Below are 22,899 nucleotides of genomic sequence, written 5' to 3'. Positions count from 1 at the left end.
TAGCATGCCCCCTACTGGGGACCTAGCCGGAAACCCAGACATGTGCCCTGACTGGGAGTTGAACCAGTGACCCTGTGGCTCTCAGACTTGCACTCCACCCACTGAGCCACACCAGCCAGGGCGGGTTGTTTCTATTCTGCAGATGGGGAAATCAAGGCTCAGGAAGGTTAAATGACTCCCTGAAGCCCACAGCTGGTGAGGGTTAGAGCAGGGCTCCCAGCCCCGCTGTCTCGGACTCCAAACCCTTTTTTGCTCTTGTTCTGTGGGTAGCAGGCAAGGACATTGTGTTTACTGTGTACGGGCTGAGGGTGAAACAGCCCCCACACTTTCGTATCCAGACACCTGGGGCCAGATCGTCTTCAGCAGTCAAAACGTTTAGCTTTTTAGGGAGGAAATACACACACTTCATGCACCACATATTACATAACACCCACAGCAGGGTTTGGGACAGGGTTTTGCAATTAAACACATTAATATTCTGCAGCAAAATGCATGAGCCATCACATGAGGTGATCAGGTTTGGCAGCCAAATGAGTCTCAACAAATCTTGGGCTTTGGGAGCCGCTGGGAATTCAGGGTTATGATGAGGGACCCAGGAGCATTTCTCCAGCTCCAGCTCCAGCTCCACTGGCAAAGGGCGCTGTCTCTCTTGAGGGCTTACCTGGGGCTGGGCTGGGGTCTCCAGGAAGGACGTAGGCTTGTGTAGCAACCCAGATGGCCCGCTGCGTGGAGTCCCAGGTCGAGGTTGCAGGGCCTTCTCTTTGCCTCTCCCCCACCTGGGCTTTCTGAATGACTGTCCCCAGACACAGCTGTGTCGAGTTACACGATGTGGTTTATATCCCCGGCCTCAGAGCTACCAGCTCAGCAAGGCTCACCCTGCACGGGGATCACCGCGAGGACAGATGCTGGTGATTGGTTTGAGAACAGACCCTGGGGACCCAATCGCTGCCAGAGGAGATGGACGGGCAGGATGAGCTGCAACCCACTGTCACCGACTCATCGCAGGCATAGCTTCGTGGTTTCCTGCAGCTTCTCTGCAAAGGCTGTGAAACCCACAGGACACACCCCTGCAGGCCAGCTCAAAGCGGGATTGTCAGGGCCTGGGCCAGGGCACCGTACCCACTCTCCTCTGTGTGCCCGCACAGCTGGGATTTATCTGGAAGACACCCGTGAGAAAGAACTCCCATTTACCGAATGTTCCCTGGCCTCAGCACGTTTTGCTAAGTATCTCCCATAGTTGGATCTTTACAACCACCCTCTGAGATAGATAAGCAATATTGTACACAATCATTCCTAGTGCACAGATGAGGAAACCGAGGCCCAGAGAGGTTATATTACTGGCCCAGGGCACACCCTGAAAAGGACATCGGATAGAATGGATGCTTGAAAAAAAACAATTTAGTTAATGGAAGGAAAGCTTCATTCGTTGTGTACACCTGAGGAAGTGGTTAAATCATTCAGCAAACTAATAAAGCACATAGTGAGTGCCAGGTGCTGAACTCAGTAGGACAACAACAGGCAGCAGTGCCTTCAGGGTCTGCAGGTGTAGAGCAGAGCGACATGGTTTGTGTTGCCCGGGGAGGTAGGAGGGGCAAGGTACTGGGTGGGGGGGTGTCTTATGACTGGCAGGGGCAACTGCCACTCTCAGCCATAGGAGGGAAGCAGCGATTCTCTGGGTGGCTTTTCCAGCACCCAGGTGCTCGTGAGGCTAGACTCCTCCACTGGACCAAGTGTTTTCCTGGAAACCTCTCTGATGTCAGCCTGGTAGAGAGGGGTCAGAACCCTGGAGCGCTGGAATCAATGGCTTGTCAGACACCCTGGCCACAGAAGGACCACACCGGCAACTGCAGCCACTCCAACCACAGAATGTGTTTCAGACTCTCACTTACAGATCCAAAGGCCTACCTAGGAGCCAGGCGTCTGGAGCTCTCGGAGTTTCAGCTGCAGGGACAAGGCCCGGGAAATGCCACTGCAGCCATCCCGTGTGCCCCCCTGAGAAATGTGAACAAGCCAGACTCACCGAGAGGAAGGCAGGCTGAAACCGGAAACAAAACGATCACAGGGACGGCGCCCCTGCCCCGCCCCCGCCTTCCTTCAACCCCTATGTTCTGTGCTTTATAGTTTACAATACCATTTTTTCCCTTGATTCTTACCGAAGCCCTGGAATAAGTACAGGACACCCGTGTGGCCATTTTAGAGATGAGGAAACGGAGGCCGAGCTTGCTGAGGTCACGCCGGTAGCTGGTGACGGACCGGGAACCGGAACCCAAGGCGAAGGTCTCCCTTGCCTGAGGCTTGTTCCACCGCAGAGAAGTTAAAGGACAGCAACGAGGGGGACAGGAGACCCAGAAAACAGCAAGAGTAGTGTCACAGGGCCCAGATGCTGTCACCCCAGAGGCCGAAGCCACAAGCCACCAGAACCTGACACCTGCGGAGTCGTTGACCTCTGCTGTCACCAAGTGGTGATTCTGCAGCTTAGCAGCCAGGAAAGATTCTGCTGCCGAGCGGAGCAGCGGCCTCAAAGGGGGCCCTTGGGTCAAAACCGCTTTCGTAGAACACGGAGATAGGACCTGCCCTTCTCATTTTCTCCGGGATGCGAGTAGGGCCTTCCGAAGGGTACAGGCAAGGGCAGCACAACGGAGTGAAAGCGGGGGTCTGTGGGGATTCGCCCGTTTGCTGAGAAAGGCAGAAGTCACGGAAGATTTGTGAAAATGTAACTGTGCAGTTCTCTCGTTAGTTATCTTTGGAGAGAATGGCTATTTTCATTAAAATGTTATTGGGTTAACATGTAGTGGGGTTATTAGAGTTTAAATATGTTTAAAGTTCTGTTTTAATTTCTGGAAAATGATATAATCTACAGAAACAAAGTTTCTTTGAGGCCCTCGGCAATTTTGCAGAAAGAGAGGGACCGCCGTTGAGAACTGCTTTTACAGTGTCGACTAATGGTCATTGGTGCCCATTCAAAGCCAGCAAAAATCTCCCTTATGGTGCAGGAGGAAACTATTCAATGAAAAACAGCTCAATTGTGACACAGCACGGGTTGTGAAAATAGCGTGGCTGTCGAACAGCCCTGGGGCCAGGCCTCTCTCTAGCTAGGTAGCTCCACTCCACTCCAGTCCATGCCCATCTGCAGAGTTTCAACTCACCAGGGAGACAAACTTCCCTCCTCAGCGGAACGGGAACGTGTGCTCCCCAAGCGAGAGGAGAGATGGCTTATGCAGACGGAAGTCCCTGTCCTGGGTCCCTGACTGGTCTGTCCTCTTGCAAATGAGGGCTCCAACTCTTCACAGTGTGACGGACCCAAAAGGCCTGCCCTGATTGGTCAGAACAGAGCCTCTCTGATTACAGCTACACAGCTGTGATTGGATGGGGAAAGTCTCGATCCTATTGGTTAAAATCAGATTCCAGGAAACCTTTATAAGGGCTGGCTCAGCTGGCAGAAACAGTGCAGGTAGGTAATTCAGCACGGGCTTCTCTGTGAAGTGCGCGGATTGCACGAGAGGCCCCTTACAGAAATGGCTGCTAGGCTCTGTTTTTATTATTATTATTTTTAAGTAAGCCCAGTTAGCCACCAGGAGCTCTTCCTAGTAGGTGTTGCCCCTCTCCCCTGCCTTCAGGGTTCACAAGAGTAATGTTAGTTTTATTACTGGCCCTATTTTTCTTACTGGTAACAGGAATGTTTCCTGTTCACAGAGATCAGGGTATCCAGGCTAGAGAAAAGCACAGAGGCAGGAAAGCCTGGGAGGTGGTGGGCAGATAGGAGCTGGTCCGGTGTGATGGGTGGATCACTCAGTCATTCCTTCAACAAACATTTAAATGCCTATTACGCTCCTGGCACTGGATGGGATGGAAAAACTGGTTGTAGTACAGGGAACCTGGAATAGGACAATAGGAGGGGAGCCTGGAAGAACAGCCACGATGGGAATTCCCAAAGGCCTTCAGCGGCCTTAGGGACTTCGTACACTGTATCTCCAAACAACTTTCTTTATAATGCCATGAAAAAACTGCTCCTGGGGCTGACCAGCAGGGGGCAGTGTAGCCTCAAGAGGATTGTCAACCAGGACTGGCAGTCCAAGCTCTCTGCAGAAGCCCAGGTACACTGCAGCCTCAGTTCCTCTATCTGTAAACTCTGTCAGCAGTGCTGCTTTTCGCTTGCCGCCTCCTATCACGGAGCAGATCATAAGATGATCAGGAGAAACTGGGAGGGGCCTGATACCTGCAGAAGGTCATTCATAGGATCTCAGCCTTATCGGGGGCGTCCCTCAGTCAGACACTGTTGTAACAGGGTGCAGCCAGGAGGGGGGCCCCAAAAAAGAATTTGGAATGGGGTCCAGAACTCAGGATGTCCAGAAAATATTAAGATGTCCTCCCCCAGCCCCCCCAGGTGTCAGTTGGGGAAGGGACAAATGAAGCAGGGCCATTGAGAGCTGTTTTGCATAGCAACAATTTTGCAGTTAACCTCTAGAATGGTCACTTAACATATCTATAACCTTTAACTGGTTTCATAGATGTGTTAAATAGCCGTGGCCATGTTTTGAGCCAGGGAGAAAGGAGTGGCTTCTACCCAGGATGTAACTGGGGGCTGGTCCCCTGAGTTATAGCGCCTGCATGAGAGCTTGGAGTTGATTGACTCCACACCATGGGGCCACACTTGCCCAGACTCACTATGGCAGCCCAGTAAACTTGTAATAATACAGAGCTACTGGCAGGTGTAACTGATTGTAGGAGGAGCTGGAAATGGGGCTGCAAAGAAGATTGGCACAGGGATTTAAACCCAGCACCAATTGGGGACACAGCAGCCATTGGGGACACAGCAGCCATTGGGGAGAGAGCCACTTGGTTTCAGCAGAGTAAGGATCCCCTCTTGGCCAGGTGAAGGAGACAGCCATCCACTTTTGGAAGAATGTAGACCCCTCCACCCAGGAGGAGGGAGCCATGTGGTTTTGGGCAGAGTGAGGACCCCCTCTTGCCCAGGTGAAAGAGTATCACTCAGCTTTGCCAGAATGGGGACCCCTGCAGCCAGGTGAAGAAGAAAGCCACACGTTTTTGATCAGAGTGCTGACCCCTGCAGCTTTGGTAGAAGAGGCCCACATGGCTTTGGGGTGGTCCCTTTGGCCGTGTGGCCTGGGAAGCAGGAGAGACTTTGCCTGGAAAAATGGGTACTAAGAACTCCTGCCAGTGGACCGTGAGAAGGTGACACATGACTTTGGATTAACTGGAGATCCTGCCTGGACGGCAACACAGTTGACAGTGCCAGCGGCCTGGAAACACAGACGTGTGCTCCTTTTCCTGAGATACGGTACCCTGAATTAGGGCAGGGGGAGAAGGAAGTGCTGTGGGCATCTGTGGTTATCCTAAAGTACTTTGATATTTTTATGAGGACAACAGATCACTACTTTAAGTCTGTATAACTTTAAATAAACCTTTCCTTTTCACAAATCTCTGGCATTGAGAGATGTCTTTCTAATTGGTGGCAGACAGACGAGCCCAGTAGATATTAGTATTCTGTCGTTGGGAGGGGCTCCTGTTGTTCGGTAGCAGTTTTTGGCGTCCCTCAGTGGGCCAAATATTGCCCCCGCCCTTGGACCTCTGCTCAGTAACACCGTGAATACACCACCACCTCCAAACTAACTGGGCAACCAGCACCAGCACCAGCACCAGCATCTGGAGAAGGCCTAGTTGAGGCAGACTTAACACATTCTAGGACGTGTCAGAGAAAAGACCCTGGGTTCACCGGGAATGGACTAAGATGCCCATGGGCCTCTCTTCCCCAGTATCCGCAATGCCTGCCCAGGACCAGCGACACCGGGTGGGCAGGCAGACCCACTTCTCCTGTCTACAGAACCATACACCAGAATGGAAGGACTGTTCCTTCCTTTGGGTTGTCCCCAACCCAGAGGACGGTGTCTGCATGTAACAGGCGCTCAACTCATGCTTCAACACATGATGACTGAAGAAATGAAAGAATGCCCCACAGCTGGTGGGATGGAGAGTTCATTTATTTATTTTTTTAAAATCCTCACCCGAGGACATGTTTTTCTTATTGCTTTCAGAGAGAGAGAGAGAGACAGAAGAAGGGAGAGAGAGAAACATGGACTGTTGCCTCCCGTACACACCCAGACTGGGGATGGTCCATGCCCAGGCCAGGGACTGGACTGCAACCTCGGTACGTGCCCTGACCAGGAGTCGATCCTGCAACCTTTCAGCTACTGGACGACGCCCCAACAAACTGAGCTACATCAGCGAGGGCGAGAGACAGGCAGCGTAGCCTGCAGAGGTGACCCGGAAAGCCCCGCCCCATTGCCAGGGGCCCTGAAGCAGAGAGATCAAGGGGGGCATACTGAGGCTTTTATTCAAGGAGGGAACCCTTTGCTAAGGCATCAGGATAAACTGATGAGACAGGACACTTTCAATTTCTTTGTGCCCAGCAATGCTTTGTCTTGGTGCTGGGTCTGTTAGGGCAGGGGATTTCCAGATACACGCTCTGAATCACTCAGGTGGGGATGGGAGGGTGTGGGGAAATCTAGGGGGAAAAAAGAGAAAAGAAATCTAAGGGTGTTTTCCCCACTGGGATTTAAGCCAGGAACAGCAAAGAGATTCCTCTGTGTGTCCCTTGTGACTGGCTGGTGGTGGCTGTTCGGGGCACTGTGTTGAGGAGAATTCTGAAGCTGCACACAGCTCCACTGGAGAGGGCTCTCTGCCCAAGTGAAGACCCCGTAGTGGGCTCAGCAGGGGGGCCCATGCCACACGACAGCAGGGGAGCGTGGCCTCCCTACACGGCGCTACTGAGAAATACAACTTAGAATCTTGGCGTCATTCTGGAAACCAGACTGTGGATGAGTATTTTGTTTTGCTTTGCTGTGTTTCTCTATGTGAAAATGAGGCCCAGAGGACGCCCACATGACCCGCGCTCAGGGCCTCGCTGCTGAAGCGCTGGATCATTGTGGGCACTGGGAGGGTGGGGAGAGCACCTCCGGGCCTTCCTCTCCCTCCACCACTGCGCCCTCCCTGCCCACCTTGGGCAGCTGGGAAAGCCAAGTGAGCCTTCTCACCTGCCAGGAGAGGCTGCTTCTCTGGGTGACATCTACAGGGATCTAAACAGAGGGAGGAACGAGAGTGGCTTGTGTCTCTCTCCAGGAAGAAGCATCTGACACAGAAAGGACCTGCAGAAGTTCTCAGTGTTTTTATTTGGAAACTTAGAGACAACTCCAGCTCCCCTGCAAATTCCCAGGGAGTTTACAGCAGTCGTGGGGAGCAGGGTCCACATCGCCCCACTTTTCACCGGATGCCAGTGCTGATCTGCAAGCGGCAGTGACGGAGCACTGGTCTCTCCAAGGCAGCAGCTCGGTGGCTCCGGCCCCCGGAGCGCCAGGACAGAGTGCTTGGCATCGGGAGAGCAGGGTTCTGAGGTTCACAGCTTCTGGAGCGGCCACAGCCTCCCTGCAGCCGTGGGAACGTGGCCCTGGTCAGGTGACACCAGCGCTGGTCCTGAGGGAAGGAGGAGAGATCTGGCTTCACCTCCCTGGGGTTACCAGTCAGCGAGGCCTGGCATCCCACCCATTTGGAGCTGTTTCAGTGAAGCAGCAGTCGGCCAGTAGCACGGTGATACTTGGCCAACGAGGCTGTCTAGGTCATTCGTAAATGCAGGAAGAATGTATCTTCTTTCCTTGAAAATGAATTTTCCTGAAATTGAAAGTAGGCCAGTGAAGTTTGGAGCATGAAAGTCAGGGCAGAGGGCAGAGCAGCATTATTCCAGGAAGGTTCTGGCAGCAGGGGTTCCGGGTGGACAGGCAGGAACGCGTGCCGCGTATTCACAGGCCTCAGACAAGCCTGAGAACTGACTGCTGGCCCGTGGTTGGAACCCCCCTTTCCATCACCGAAGGTCCCCTTCCTCGTATTGTCTGACTCTGGATTCTCCACTGAGCAGAGAAAACTAACCACATCACCAAACGACCACCTCACGCTGTGTTCACTCAGTCACAAATGGTTCTGGGGGCACTCACATGTGGGCTTGGAGAGAAAAAGCTGAGCAAGTGGATGACGGGAAGTGTTCCTCCTCCCGGGACTTTAGGGGCCGGGAAGCTCTGTGTCTGGTCAGTGGTCGGAGGCTGCGGCTGCTTGGAGCAGGGCTGTTTGCCTGAATACGGGTCCCCGTCCTTCCTGCCGCTGACTGCCACCACCCCACCACTTCCTGATGTCCTCTAACAACATCATCTCACTGTCCTCAGTCTGGACTACGAGGGAGGCACGGAGTCTCTGTGGTCAGAGTGTGGCTGTCACCCTGGCCTGGACCATGACCTGCCCGAGACCTCAGAGCTCCGCGGCAGGTTCAAATCCAGGACTTGCTAGAGGGCCTTGGTGTTCTTGGGTTATGGCAGGAAGTTGAACTCCTTGGGTGAGGCCAGTTTAAGATGAGGGCCCCAAAAGTCACAGCAACCCCCTAATCCCAGCTGAGAGGCACCAGCCTCCTCCCCATGCCAGCAGAGGAAAGACAGACAGATGGACGGATAGACAGACAGATATCTATGCCCTTGTACATTCAGAGCACTTCCAGAAAGAAAAGCTTCCAGTTGGGGTGGTCACTGTTCTGAATGGCCAAATCCAAAACAGTCAGGACCTGGCTTGCTCAAGGTCTCCTCCTTCCTCCTGCAGTCGCCAGTCACCGGGGTGGTCCCAAGTGGCAGAGTGCGGCCGCTCGGCAAGCGTCCAGCCGCTCCGGGCCTGCCAGGCCTTGGCGGTAAACCCCCCCGCGGCTGCAGACTTAAGGACGTGGAAGAACGGTCCTGGACTGCTAAGCAGCAGCGAGTTACGCAACGTCGTGGGAAGCAGGGCCTGGCGCCGGGCTGCACACAGAAAACCGCTCGGAAGAATAATAGGAAGGTCTTGGAATTACAGGGGTTTTGTTGTTGTTGTTGTTCTTTCAGTTTATTTCTTTTTTCCACTTTCCTACAATAAAAATGCATTTGTTTTATTATAGGATTTTTTTTTATCCCTCCAAAGTGGGGAGTGGCCAATATCTGAGCACAGCTTTCAGAACCGACCTCTCCTCCCTGCCCTGGACAGAACTCCGTGTAGTCACTGGCCACACAGGGTGTTTAACTCTGCAGATGGCGTTGCTGCCCCTTCCTTTTGTGAGAGGGCAGCAAGCCGGGAAAGCTGTGCATGTGGGTGCTTCAATGAAGAGCTAGCACATGTGACTTAGAGCCGTGTCTAGGCCTTAGCCTGGGCTTGCTCCAGTCACCCGGGCCCGGCCTGTCCTGGCCGTGGCTCCAGGCTCTGGCCCCAGCGGGTGTCCTGGCTCAGCTCCCTCAGGAAGGCAGCCGGGGCTTTGCTCAACCTTCCTGATGAAGATCATCCTTCTTGGGAGAATCTGCAGTTACCATGGCCAAGCAAAATGGTTTCTGGGTAACTGAAAAATTCAGTGACTTATTCCACTTTGTATGCTGAGCCCAGCAAGTGACCAGTGACCAGTTTGGGGTGAGAGGTGGAGAGAGGACAGCAGCGGGAAGAGCTGAGGAGAACTGGAGGTGGCTCATCCAGCCACTCCATGTGTTTCTGGCTATTTTTGTGCCAAGCTCTGGGAGAGGCACAGGCCACACAAAGGTGAAGTAAGAAGTGCAGCTCTCCCGGGACTTTCATGCTGGCTGGGGAGCGAGAGGCAGTTGTAAGGCAGGGACTGAGCAGGGGCTGTGGGAGGGGGCCTACACCGGGCACAACTCCTCCTGGCTGAGGCATCAGGGAGGCTTCCTGAAGGAAGAGTCTTCTAGACCAAGGCCTGGATGACAAAGAGGAGTTGATGTAGCCAAGGACAAGGGGGAAGGTGTGAAAACAGGGTGGGGACAGCAGGACATTCAGGGACATGTAGAAAGACCCAGAGATGACAGTGAGGGCAGTAGGCTCAGGAGGGTGGTGAGTGCAGGGCAGGCAAGGACGGTTGCTTTACCTAGAGGGCAATGGGGAGCCATTGCAGGCATTTGAGCAAGGGAGTCTCTAGCTCAAATTTCTGGTTTTAGATCCTTTGGGCTACCGTGACCTTTCTGCAATGAGAAAGGGAGAAGGGAAGGGTGTGGGGGGAGGAGTGGGGCACAGGCTCTCCCCTAGAGTTTTGGGAGCCTGTTGGCGGCTCTCAGAGTCAGGCTCTGAGTTCAGCAAGGAGATGGGGGGATGGTGCCCGTGTGACGGGGTGGACGCCCCGGTTTGGGTTCTCACTTCCGAGCCCGGGTTGTTACCTTGTACAGTGAAACTACACTTATCTCCGCGTGGAAAACCAGACAGGTGAGCTGACGCTATGGAGGTAAGTCCTCAGCACCCAGCTCACCACCTGTCTCAGGGAGGCATCTGAGAGGGGCCTTTGGATGATGGGCAGGGTGGCAGCAGTCCAGCCCCAGGACTAACACGGGCTGGACAGCGGACCAATGCCAGAGAGACATTTCCACGGTACAGAAGAGAGTCCAGAGGTCTGGGAGGTGTGGTCGGCCAGGGAGGAAGCCCACTGACCTGGCACTCAGGGGCCGCTCACCGAGTAGTCCCCGCGGATGGCCCGCAGCGAGAGCTCGTAGCCCAGGAACATGGCCGCACTCATCGGGAAGCCCCGCACGGCGTTCACTGTGATGCCTCTGAAAAACACCTTAGACAGGAGACGAGTTACCTCAAAGGACTGGCCCGCACCCTCTGCAGGGCCACCGCTGAAGCACAGAGAGGGGGCTGATGGTGATGCCATGCAGGCCCCCATCTCGGGCCGGAGCCCACAGGGCCCGAAGGACCTGTGCAGGCGAGGACCACCTGGGACGCCCCCGCCATGCCCCTGCCCCGACCCGGGTGACATCTGATGGCACCTTCCTTCCAGACCCTGGTCCACAAGCACCAAATGCCATGGGGGCACCGTGAATCCTGTGAATGCCCACACACACTTGCTCAGTCACCTCTCTCTCGTGTGCAGATACACGAGCACGCACATATACGCACACAGTTCTCAGGAGTCTGGGTGTGAGAGCGCCCCACTGGGCAATGGCAGACAGAGCACCCAGCCACCGCTGACGCTGCGATGGGTGCTTCGAGATATGTCCCCCGAGGGGCCGCGTCAGGGAGAACTGGGGCTGCACTGGAGGTGGCGGACACAGAGGCAAGGTGCAGCTTTGCCATGTAGGAGCTGTGCTACTTGGCTGGGCTCTGGGTGCTCAGATTTCCCAGCTGTGGGGGAAGCACATCGCCGACCTGATGCAGCTGTTGAGGGAATAAGGGAGACGATGCTGTGAAGCCCTTACACGGTGCCCGCCATGCCGTGAGCGCTCCCTATCTATTCACTGTTGCCGTCCTTATCACCAAGCCGTCGCTTTGTACAGAGAAGCATCAGCCTGGGCCCTCAGTGGAGCCTGTGGGGACAAGCTGCTAGCCCAGCCTTTGACATAAGGAGACTGCCAGTGTCTCCCATTCCTGGGGAATATAAGATGCTTCCCTTCCAGCCCGGATCTCCTCGCCTGCTGTAAGAACATTCATCAACTCAATCTAATTTCAGCCCTTGAAAGTTTAACCCTATGGGCGGAGCTGAGCCCCACTCAGGAATAACTAAACGTCATGTAGAATAGGCTGAGAGCAGATGAGGGCTTTGGCGAACAGCGGCATGGAGAGGAACTGTCCTCAAGGGTCCTCTCTGGACACACCATCTAAAGGCAAGCTCCTACCCAAGCACAAAGGACCAATAACAGTCAGGCATTAGAGGCAAACCTGTGAACTGACTCCGGTATGATTTGCTGAGTTCATGAACTAGAGCTGGTGTGGTAATTTTAAGAAAGCAGAAATCCAGCCCTTTGCATTTCCTCTTTTCCTGGTAGTCAGGTGCTGTGGTGTCAGAGTAGGTGCAGGCCACTGTCATTGGCCAGGACATCGGGTGACCTTCCTTCAGGAGAGGTACCTGCACCTGGACACTGGCAGCCTGGGAGACGCAGCTTGACTGGGACGGGGAGAGAAGGGCCTTGTGGACTTGAGGGGAAGCCTCGGCCTCAGGGAAGGGGGCCAATGGACCAGGATCCCAGAGGTGGGCCAGCGGCCCCTCCAAACCCTGAAACAATTCGGGTGGGGGGCAGGTGGGACCTTTGTACCATTAGCACTCCCCCTCATGTCCAACCTTCCCGGAATTCCACAGGCATGCCCAAGGAACTGGGTCGCGCTCCTGGAGGGAAATTTCTTGCTAGGTGCCCTCAGAGGTCCCCTGTGGGCCTGGGCTGGGTTCTGTGAGGCAAGAAGCCAGACAGGCCCCAGTGTGGAGTGTGATTCTCCTGTCCCACAGCACGGGGCCCTGCAGGAGCCAGGGGCCACTTCAGAGAGACAGCTGTGACCTCCTCTCATAGTTGTGGCTGCTCTGCCTCTGCTCTGCGAGGTCGAAAGGTGGCGAAAAAAGTGCAGACCTTCTGGCTCTTACTGCAGCTTCCAGAACACAAAACACTACACTGAGGTGTTCCTCATGGAGCCTCAATGGCTCCCCACTGCCCAGGGTCAAGTGCACACCCTTCCTGGCCTGTCGGGATCCATGCTCTCTGTTCCTGCACTTTCTCTGGCTGCCCCTTACACCCGTCACTCTGGGCAGGCTGACAGCCTGTCACTCCTCCTAGTGGGCCACTTCCCTGCACCCGTGGGCCCCTGCTGGAATGCCCCCAGACCTGGCTGCACCCTCGAATAGCCCTCCCGGGGTCACCCCAGCTTAGAATCGGGCCCGTTGCCTTCTGCACACTCAGTATCTCTGCTGACACAGCGCTTCTCACACCATCTTCAGATTGCTCGTGGCTTGTGTGTCCTTGCACTAATACTGCCAGCAAGGGTGGGGAGGGCAGTGTGTGCACTTCACCTCGGAGTCCCCAGCACCTGCACTGTGTGTGGCCTAGAGGACCCTCCGGAAGTCTGTGAAATGAGTCAGTGGATGGATGGATGGATGGGTGGGTGGATGGAAGAATGAAGGAATGGATGAATGAACACATGAATGAAAAACTCTGTGATATGAAAAAGAAAGGCCTCTGAGCTGGAAGAGCCCCAGTGGTGACGGTCCTTGTCGGGATTCCTGGAGTGACGAAAGGCTCCCGAACCCCCAAGGTGCAGAGCCAAAGAGCAGGCAGCCCTGGTGCCTCGGGAAGCAGCCTGGCGCCACAGACGTGCCTCCCTGGCTCTCCTTAGAGGTATCCAGTCTCATCCAACTGTCCCCACCCCTTTCACAACAGCCACCTCTGTGGGGCTGAAGGACACCTTGTCACTCCCTTGGCATCCTTATTCCGGAGACAGCTCTCCAGGTATGAGCCGATCTCCAGGTACGCCCACGCAGCCCACGACGATCCTCCCAGCAGGCAGAGAACAGACTCAGGCCTTTCTTCTGTCCTGGCTGGGGAATGCCCTGAAAGTCCATGGACGTCTGATCCCTGTCGTGAAGGCTGCCTGACTGGCGCTCACTATGTGAGTTACAAAAAGGGCTCCTGGAATCGGGCACCATCGCCATCACTTCCCTGCTTTCCGATTCTCTCTGACCGCTGAGCTCTTCCTCCATGGTGGGAACAGCCTGCGGCTTAGCACCCCGCCTCTGTGAGTGGCAGTAGAAGTGCTTCAGAAAGGGCACCCCACAAAGCCCGTGGCCGAGCTGCCTGGGGCTGGAGCCGCCCCTCAGCCCTGGGAAAAGGCGTCCCTCCCACCACTAAGAATTCAGCCGTGAAACAGCCCAGCTTCCAGCACTGTGGGGGGTTTCTTTGTTACTATATGTTATTTATATACAAACACACATACAATGTACATAAATACATACTCACTTATAAGCTTGCACAGGCTGGAATATTTTTGGAATATATCACAGAAATGATAGCAACTGCTTCTGAGAGCGGAGCCGCAGGAGGGACATTTGGACAGTATCTCCTCTTATACCTTTTGAAGCTTCCTGTGTTTGTACACAATCTACCTTTAACCTTCTAATAAAAAAATTAAAAAGTAATCTCCATGAGCTGATTAATCAGGCTGTATATTGCTCTCTCTGCTTAAAATGTGGGCCAAATGCTGTTGAGATTAAAAAATTTCTCATCTGGCCTTGTTGCCCTCGAGGACTTTTTTTTACAGAGCGCCGTAATTTTGGAGGAAATATACCAGCAATATATTTTGCCTTTATAGACACTTTTAGATTATGGCATTAATATTACAGATAACAGACAGAAATATCTCAAATAAAAATGGAGCATCCCATTTGGATTTCTCTCATGTGCTCCTCTGTGCTTATTGGTCAATCACAAACTTCCTCTGCCAAAAAAAAATACACTTGAGTTGAGAATTCTGGGAAGATGGCAGAGCAGGAAATACCAGGAATCTGCCTTCCCCTCTAGACAACAACTATACGAGCAAAATCCATCTGATTTTGGAATTCTGGAGCTTATTGAGGGCTTGCAACTTCCAGGGGAAGGGTTGGATGGTAAGTTGTGATGAACTTCAGTCCTTAGCTCAGTGGCAGGGCAGCGAGCTGCATACCTGTTCCTGGAGCAGAGTGTGCGCACAGCGCGTGGGAGCCAGGATAGGCAACGGACCGTCCTCCCAGTGCTGAAGACCTGTTTCTGACAGCTGTTGTTTTCCCACACACCCCACTCCCATGGATACAGGCCCCTCCCCCCTGGGCTGCAGTGACTTCCAGGGGACTTAAAGAGCTCATGCCCTTCTCCCTGCATTTTTCACTTTTTCCCCTTCCAGAGCCAGGCATTTAAGACCAGGACATTTAAAAGCAATTGCATGTTTGGGGGAAATTAGGAAGTGACTGAACATGCCCAGGGAAAGGTAAAGTCTCAGAAAAGACCTGAAAAAACCTTCGGCTCACACCTGATCCTTGGCACAGAGACTGTCTGCAAAAATTGGAAAAACAAAACAAGGAACAAAAGCAATAACCAGAAGCACTAAACCCTTGGAAAAGAAAATAATCTGATCTCCAAAGTAACCACACTAGTAGATTCAAGTGTCTAGTTTTCAACAACAGAATCATAAGGCATACAAAGAAACAGGAAAGTATGGTCCATTCAAAAATAAATAAATCAACAGAAACTGCCCCCCCAAAAGACCTGATAGCAAAACTACTTGACAAAGACTTAAAACAACTGTCTTATAGATGCTTGAAGAACTAAAGGGAAATGTGGAAAAAGTCAGGAAAATGATATATGAACAACACGAATATATCAGTGAAGACAGAAAACCTCATGAAGAAACCAAATAGAAATTCTGGAACTGAAAAGTATAACAACTGAAATGAAAAATTCTCTAAAAGGATTTGAAGGCATATTTCAACAGGCAGGAGAAAGAATCAGCAAACTTGAAGATGAGATGATGAAAATGATTCAGACCACAAGTTACTGGAAGAAAAAGGACTGAAGAAAAGAGCCTGAGGGGCCTGTGGGAAACTCTCAAGCTGACCAATATACGCACTGTGGGAGCCCCAGAGGGAAAGAGAAGGGGGGGGGAGAATATGTGAAGTAACACAGCTGAACACTTCCCAAATTTGGTGAAAGACATGAATATGTCTCAAAGGAGCTCAACAAATTCAAAGTATGATGAACTCAGAGAAACCCACACCAAGACACACAATAAACTTTTCAGAGCTGAAGACAAAGAAATAATCTTGAAAGCATCGAAAGAGAAGCAACTCATTGCACAAAGGATCTTCAGGACCTTTAGAGGCCAGAAGACAATGGGACGATCCAGTCAAAGCGCTGAAAGAAAAAAATAGTCAATTAGGAGTCCTATATCCAGCAAAACTGTCCTTCAAGAGTGAGGGAGAAATTGAAACATTCCTAGATAAACACAGGCCGAGGAAGTTCACCACCACTAGACCTACTCTGTGAGAAGTGCTCAGGGCTGTCCTTCAGGGTGACATGAAATGACACTGGACAGTGACTGGAAGCTGTACGATGAAGTGAAGACCTCAGGAAAGGCAAATTCATAGAAAGAATGATGTCGGCATCGCATAGCACAAGACATTCCTTGTTTTGTCCCCATCGCAACAACAAAAATGTGGCATCCCTCCCTGAGCAAAAGGGCCTCTCTGGGAGCTGCGGGACCCAGCACCACACACTGAGGGACCCAAGGGAGTGTCTCCCATGTGTACATCACGCAGACAGACCTCAGTACCAGCAGGGGAACCGCTCTAGCCCCTCTTGGCCGTGGCCCACAAGCCCCTGCAGACCACCGGCTTGGGCAGGCGCCCACAGGTGAGAGAGCCTCTGTGCAAGTCCGGGTTCTCAGAGGAGAGGTTCCAGCGCTCCCATGGAGAAAAAATGACAAATTTGGATGCATCAGAGTGGGCGGTTAATAAACATTGGAGAGCTTAGCACAAGGCAGCCAAATGAGAGAGGGCCCAGAGATAAGTAGCAACGTTAAAACAGATAAAATGAATACTAATACCAATGACAAATGGATAACTCATCGTAAATGTTCTCTGTGTGGGATGCATTAAAGGTAGGTATTTTTTATATGCATAATTCAATTTAACCCACAAATATCCCTGCTGTTCATGGTGTTATCCTTGGCACACCGAGCCCCAGAGAGGTGAAGCAACTTGTCTGGATTCCTCCAGCTCACAAGTAGCCAGGCCTGGCCTTGAACTCAGGCCTGCTAACTCTGAGAGGCATATCGGGAAAATCGGGGGCCTCCTCAAGGAAAAACAAACAAGGGTTTCTCTGGAGGGTGCTCAGGGTGTCGTGGGAGGCAAGAAAGACAGGGATGGATTCATTTATAACCTTGGAACTGGGCATGGGAGTCTGGTCTTCACTCTGGGACAGTGTAGAGGCAAGAAGGAGCTTGGGTTTAGGACAGGACCCTTGGGCGCAGGGAGGAGAGAAGCGGAGGAGAGAAGTGGAGGAGGGAGACGAGGCCTGGTTGGAGGCTGCCTCAACAGCGGAGACCAGAGGTGTTAGGCTCCGGACTCATGTGGGTGGGAGAGCAGGAGACAGACTGGGGAGCTGGGACCTGTGAGATGTGACGACGGAAGTGGTTCTGGGCCTTCCCACGTTGGGGAGGGGAGGGGAGCCACAGCAGGGAGTGAGGAAGGACCGCCCAGCCTGTCTCGATGACAGGGCAAGCACTGGTGACACACAGAGGTGGGTCCAGGTCCCGGCTCTGCCACACCGCAGCTGCTGGACCTCAGGCGGGTACCAGTCTCTGAAGCTCCGTCAGGGTGGGGGCTTCCTCACCAGCCCGGGGCAGGGACGAGATGAGACACCATGCTCTCCCAGTGCTTGGCAAGCGGTAACCGCCGGCACCTCAGTTTCCCTTCTCTATGATCTCACATCCCCCCAAATGCTGGACCCACATTCCAGGGACTGACACGGACCCCGCACGGCTGCTGTAGGGCTTACTTTAAGACCATCCTGCTGGTAACTCTGGGAGATACAGTCCAGGACACCTTTGTATTTGTTTAAATAAACCCCGTCAGCTTGGAGTCGACTTTTCACAACATCCATAGGAGTCGCTGTCCCCCAAGAAATTGCTCCTGTACAGAGAGAGACAAACAGGTGTCGGGGGCTGGCTGTTGGGGCCTGGAGGGGACCCTGCAGGTTTCCCCCTTCAGAGGCTCCATAAGGTGCTGAGGGAAGTGAAGACGCTCAGGGTTAGGGCCTTCCTGAGCCTCCCTTGCCACTGGCCGTGGGACCCTTGTAGGCCTTGGGTCTGCCATCTGTGAAGTGGGGCCGCAGCCCCTGTCTTCATGGGGTTGATGTGAGGATGGACAAACGGATGCACGTGGAGCATTCAGCCCAGTGCCTGGCCCACAGCCGGTGCTTTTCAGGTGGGAGCCTTTATTGGTAGCTTTTGTGGAGAAACAGGATGAGGCCCCGCCAGTCCTCAGCAGCGCCTTTGCAGGGGCAGGGGAGGGCCCAGCTGAGGCCCGAGGTGAAGGCTGGCAGATCCCAGAGGCAGGATTCACCCTGAACCAACACCTGCCGAAAAGAGGCTGCTGGGCAAGGAGGGGCCAGCCTGGGGATGGAAAAGAAGAGCAAGAGCAGGTCTTTAAAAACCTCTTGTCTGCCCTGGCTGGTGTAGCTCAGTGGGTTGAGCACGGGCCTGCAAACCACATGATCGCGGTTCGATTCCCAGTCAGGGCACATGCCTGGGTTGTGGGCCAGTTCCCAGCAGGGGACTCACAAGAGGCAACCATACATTGATGTTTCGCTCCTTCTCTCCTTCCCTTCCTCTCTAGAGATAAATAAATAAAATCTTAAAAACAACAACAAAAACCTCTTGTCTTTTCCAGACAGTGGAACAGAAGCCTTAGGACCACGTGCCCCTGGGTCATCCTCGTTGCCTAAGCCCAGGTGCCCTGGTTTGAGCACTTTTGTGACTTTAAGAAGCTCTAGGAAAACCATTCTGGGTTATTGTGTAAATACAAAGGCTGGCACACTCTCGGATGGGGAGAGAAAAACAAACGGATGCCAAAGTTCAAGGCAGCTGGTTTGCAAGGTTTTGTAACTGCTGCCCCAAGCCCTCTGCCCACCCTGGCGCCCAGCCCCTGTGGCCCCCTGCCCTCGGCCCTCAGGGACCCCTCCGGACCTCTGCCCCCTCTGCCCCCTGGTGGCATGACAGGCACATGCCCCTGTCCCTCAGCCCGTGGTGGGGGTACACTGAGTGGAGGTTGGCCCGCCACACCACTCGCTCCTGCTCTCACCAGAGATGAGCACAGGGGGTTGTTCTGTCAGCCAGCAAGTGCTCACTGAGCAAAACTTGGAGCTGGGAAGGGCCAGGCCTCAGCCGGTGCGGGGGAGAGAAAACACTGGTGTTTGGTGGCTAAGGGGTGGGCTGTGTGCTGTGTTGGCTGAGTTCCAAGCATAGCTAATTATGATGAGGAGGAAGAGGAGGAACGACAGTCGTCTTCTCTCAGCATCAGCCGTCTTAAACAGCAATCGTCTCTGGAATGCGGTGCTGCTCCCACCGCCGCTGCGTTTCTCTGCCCCGACACGGCACAGCCGGCGCCCCAGCGGTGCCGTGAGACTTGGGTTCTCCAATGTCTCTCACCCTACTCTCTCTCAGTCCCACTCCAAGCAGGCCATCACACCTTCTCTCGACCCAAGAGGGTCTTGTCAAAGTCTGTGATGACCTCCAGCCACCACAGAGGGCCCGTGGAGGGGAGAGAGCCGGGCGTGGGCAGCCTGCCGCAGAGAGAGCGGTGCAGCTGGAGCTCAGCTGTCAGGCGCGGGAGCAGAGTGAGGGCAGGTAACGGGCAGCTGGGCCCAGAGGGCCTGAGACACTGACTCCGACCCCACAAGGCGTGGGGATGCGGTGCGAGCTCTGAGCAGGGAGGTTATGTAATGGGTCCAGGGTCACCAAATGAGTAAGTGTGAATTTGAACGTGGATCTTTGTGATGCCGAGTCCCTGCTATACCGTCTGCACTGGCTATGTGACCTCGGGTCGGTCACCTAATCTCTCTGAGCCTGAGGTTCCTCATCTGAAACACGGGGAGCCCGATGCCTACCTTCTAGAGGTAATGAAACGCTCACATAAGAAAAGCTTACAGTGCGCCGATATTCCAGAACGGTGAGCCCCAGCGACCGAGTTCCTCTGCAAAGCTCAGAAACACTTGGCACAGAGGAAGTGCTCCAAATGGATCTTCTGATTGAAAAAGGTGAATGAGCTCAGACAGGGGTCCTTGTTACCCCCATGGGTCCAGTGGAGCGGAGATGGAGAAAGGAAGGACCGTTCCCCACTCCGAGCCCCTTCTCTGGCACATGGTAGGTACTTAACATGAATTGCTGGGTGAGTGGCAGGTGAATCCTGACCTTCCCCATGGCTGAGCAAGGCATGGTCGGCCCCCCAGCTCTCCCTCTGCGGTGGCCAGTGCAGAAATGGGGATGGACGCTGCTGCCTTACCTGCTGTGCCACCTGCCAGCCACACGGTATAGGGGCTGGGGTCCGAACAGGCCTCAGGGGTGATCCAGTCACTCATGAACACGTAGGGGATAAAGTAGAGGCAATAGCCTGGGATGTCCCTCAGCAGCATGGCGCTGGCGCCCCGGTACAGCCCTGCCAGGCCCTCCGTCCGCACGATGGTGGCGATGCAATGCACAGGCCCCTGGTAGACTGGCCGGTCCCCAAGAGCCACAGCCCTGGGCTTCAAACTGAGGTTGGCTGCAAAGACAGGGGGCAGAAGATGACAAGTGACCCAGGGAACAAGAGACTGGCCATTCTCTGGCACTGGAGCCAGCTCGGCCCATTGACAGCTCCTGCTCACATGGCCCATGGGTTTTTACCAAACCTTATGACCTCCTTGGCAGCTCCAACCAGGGCTCCGGAGTCCTAGCAGAGAGGCCCTGCCCACAGGTACGGCCCGGCTGCAGACAGTCCCATCCAGATGGCAAAGCACCAGCTGCCTGAGAACGCCCAGGGGTTCCCGGCCAAACACCACCGTGTCTTCCTACGCAGGTGTGGCTGCAGAACTCCTGGGATCAAGCACAAAAAGCCACACCAAGCTCCTTCTTGACGAAGAGACTGGAAATCCAACATACTCTGTGTGTGTGTGTGTGTGTGTGTGTGTGTGTGTGTGTGTGTGTGTGTGTAAACAGTACAATGCATGAGATTGGGACCCAGCTCCAAATCCTGGTCCCCCAATTACAAACATTTTGTCCTTGGCAGGCCACCTCTTTCAGCCTCTGTTTCCTTGTTTTTGTGAAGAGCACAGGCCAACACTGCATTGTGTTCTGAAAGCTGAGGGAGTAGAGGTGAAAAGTTCTCACCACATACACATCCATAAAATGGTACCCATGTGCGGCGATAGATGTGTTAACCAAGCCGAACTTGGCAATCATTTTGCAATATACACATATATCACCACGTTGAACGCCTTAAACTTACACAGTGTTCTATGTCAATTATATGTCAATAAGGCTGGAAAAGTATGTGTTCAAAATATAAAAGAACAGTCTGTTGTGTGTATAAATAAGCAACACCTGTAGCGTGCTCAGCTAGGAAGGGGTGCTCTGCACTACCCGGAGGTTATTTCTGAGTCCCAGGTTGGTCAGCACGAATCGGATGCAGGATGCACTGGCTGGAGGGCTGGACTTGGGCTCCCTGACTCACTGCAGCCCTGGTGCCATTGGTCCCTTGATGTCCAGGAGCACACAGCTGCTGTCCCCTTGTCTGACCTGCTGGGTCTCTGCTGGCAGATCACAGGTTGCTTTGTCTCTTGCATCTTCTAGGGGTGCATGTAGCCAACAAGCAGTGACTCTGTCTCCCTCCGGATTCAACCCTGCCACCTGCTCCCCTGCCGTCTGCATCACAGACGCTCCCCTCTCCTGCTGTGGACCCTGTCGCACAGCTTCCACTGACTCACGGCCAGAGAGGCCGCCCCGTCCCTGTGGGGACACAGCAGACTGCTATTCTGAACGTTTGCCCTCCTTGGAGAGTTAGTATGACATTCACAGGAAAGAAGTTGGGCTGCGGCCATGCACCCATTCTGCCACCGGGCTTTAATTGCCGGTATGCACCACCTCGGTTTGGTTTTATACATGCTGGCAGAGAGCCAGATCAGTTTGATTACAGAGCTGAACTTCCAAGTCCCCCAAATTGTTCTACCTTCAGAGGGAAGGTTAGGACAAAATATTCAGCTTCTCGACACCACAGCCCACACTGGAGATCTGGGAGTGAGGTGCAACCTTTCACGCGTCCCAGAGTAGGTGGGGTCAAGGTGGTGGTTTCTCTTCTCCTAGGAAATGTCACTGAACAAAGCAATCCTGTATTTTCCCTCTGTGGGCGGCAAGGGGAGAGTAATCACAGCCATGCTGTGTGGACAGGAGCCTGGGTCCCATTCACTTCTACAGCAGATCCGACAGGAAGTGAGCCACGTTTGGGGTGGGGCACACAGGGCCCCCTGAGCTGAGGGCGAGCTCAGACACTGTGGTCTTTGAAAGCCTGCTGAGACGTCCCTGGGCACCCCTTCCTCTCCCAAATCGACCACGACACTGCTGGGGTCATCCTGGAGAATCCTGGCATTAGACAAAATAGATGTAGTTGCCCCAACACACAAACTTTGCCTGGGCCAGCTCACGTCCAAGTGCAGTGATCTGACCCAGGAGTCAAAGATTTCGTGAACCGCCAATGGGAACCACGTGGTTTCCAGGAGTTACTGACAGGAGGAGGGTCTCTGGTAACACTCTCCTTGTCTGGAGGAACAGAGGTTGAAAAAAGCACTTGCCCAAACTCGAACTGGCCCCGTTAACTAAAACCTGAATTTGGTTCCTTTTCTTTCCACAGTGAGCAATAAGGAAACGTTCCCTAGCTCCCCGCCCTGCCCCGCCCCGCTCTGGTTTTTTCCTCTCCGGGTGACAGTGACCTGGCCTGGAGTCTGGGTTTGCACAAGTCAGCCAGGGTGCAATGTGCGTTTCAGGAATTCTAGAGTGCAGGGTGGTGTGGGCCGGGCCTGTCTCGGTGGAGGTCTCGCTGCTGCACAGAGAAAACAGGCCAGACCTCGAACCAGCCCTGGGAACAGGACCCTGCCTTGTACTTCTCCCCCCCTCCCCCAAGGTTAACAGTGAGGAAATCCGTTAGCATGCGAATACACGTGTGATTTTATTTTCACAACCTTTTCTGGGGGGGGGGCGGGGGTGTTACATACACAATGGCCCTTTACATGAGGGTGCCTGTTTACTGAGAACAGTCTTACCTGCCTCCCCACAGTCAGGTAAGACTGCCCTCCGACCACACTGCCCTCTGACCTGCTGTCTAGTCTTCCACTGTCCATCGGTTTCATGATGACCTTCACGGCGTCCCTCCCCTCCCCGGACCACGTCCAGGCTGGGCCGGTACTGCATTTCCCTGTCCTCTCTCTTCAGCCCCCTCCAGTCTGGGGCCTTTCCACAGCCTCTCTTCCTACCTTCTGTTACGACTCTGACATTTTTAAGGGCGTGCGGCCCCCC

The 22,899-nt window shown here is 53.9% G+C and overlaps 1 protein-coding gene across 12 annotated transcripts in view; it reads right to left on the bottom strand.

Annotated features, from left to right (window-relative positions):
* Positions 1-7,171: 7,171 nt before the first annotated feature.
* SLC25A48 (solute carrier family 25 member 48) overlaps positions 7,172-22,899 on the bottom strand; it is a 39,448-nt gene continuing 23,720 nt past the window's right edge. The window contains exons 5-8 of one of the 12 annotated variants that reach the window (XM_053672773.1): positions 19,859-20,116; positions 17,355-17,488; positions 10,520-10,627; positions 7,172-7,488 (exon numbers count right to left, since the gene is read on the bottom strand). In XM_053672773.1, coding sequence (XP_053528748.1) covers positions 7,279-7,488; positions 10,520-10,627; positions 17,355-17,488; positions 19,859-20,116 — 710 coding nt within the window. In that variant the 3' untranslated portion in view covers positions 7,172-7,278. The other 11 variants (XM_053672772.1, XM_037138397.2, XM_037138395.2 and 8 more) reach the window with 11 other exon arrangements.

The sequence above is a fragment of the Artibeus jamaicensis genome, unplaced genomic scaffold (assembly GCF_021234435.1).
Source record: "Artibeus jamaicensis isolate MK-2021 breed Jamaican fruit bat unplaced genomic scaffold, CSHL_Jam_final contig_786, whole genome shotgun sequence".
Taxonomy (NCBI): Eukaryota; Metazoa; Chordata; class Mammalia; order Chiroptera; family Phyllostomidae; genus Artibeus; species Artibeus jamaicensis.
Note: the sequence above shows the minus strand (reverse complement) of the source record. Positions and strands in the feature narration are given on the sequence as shown.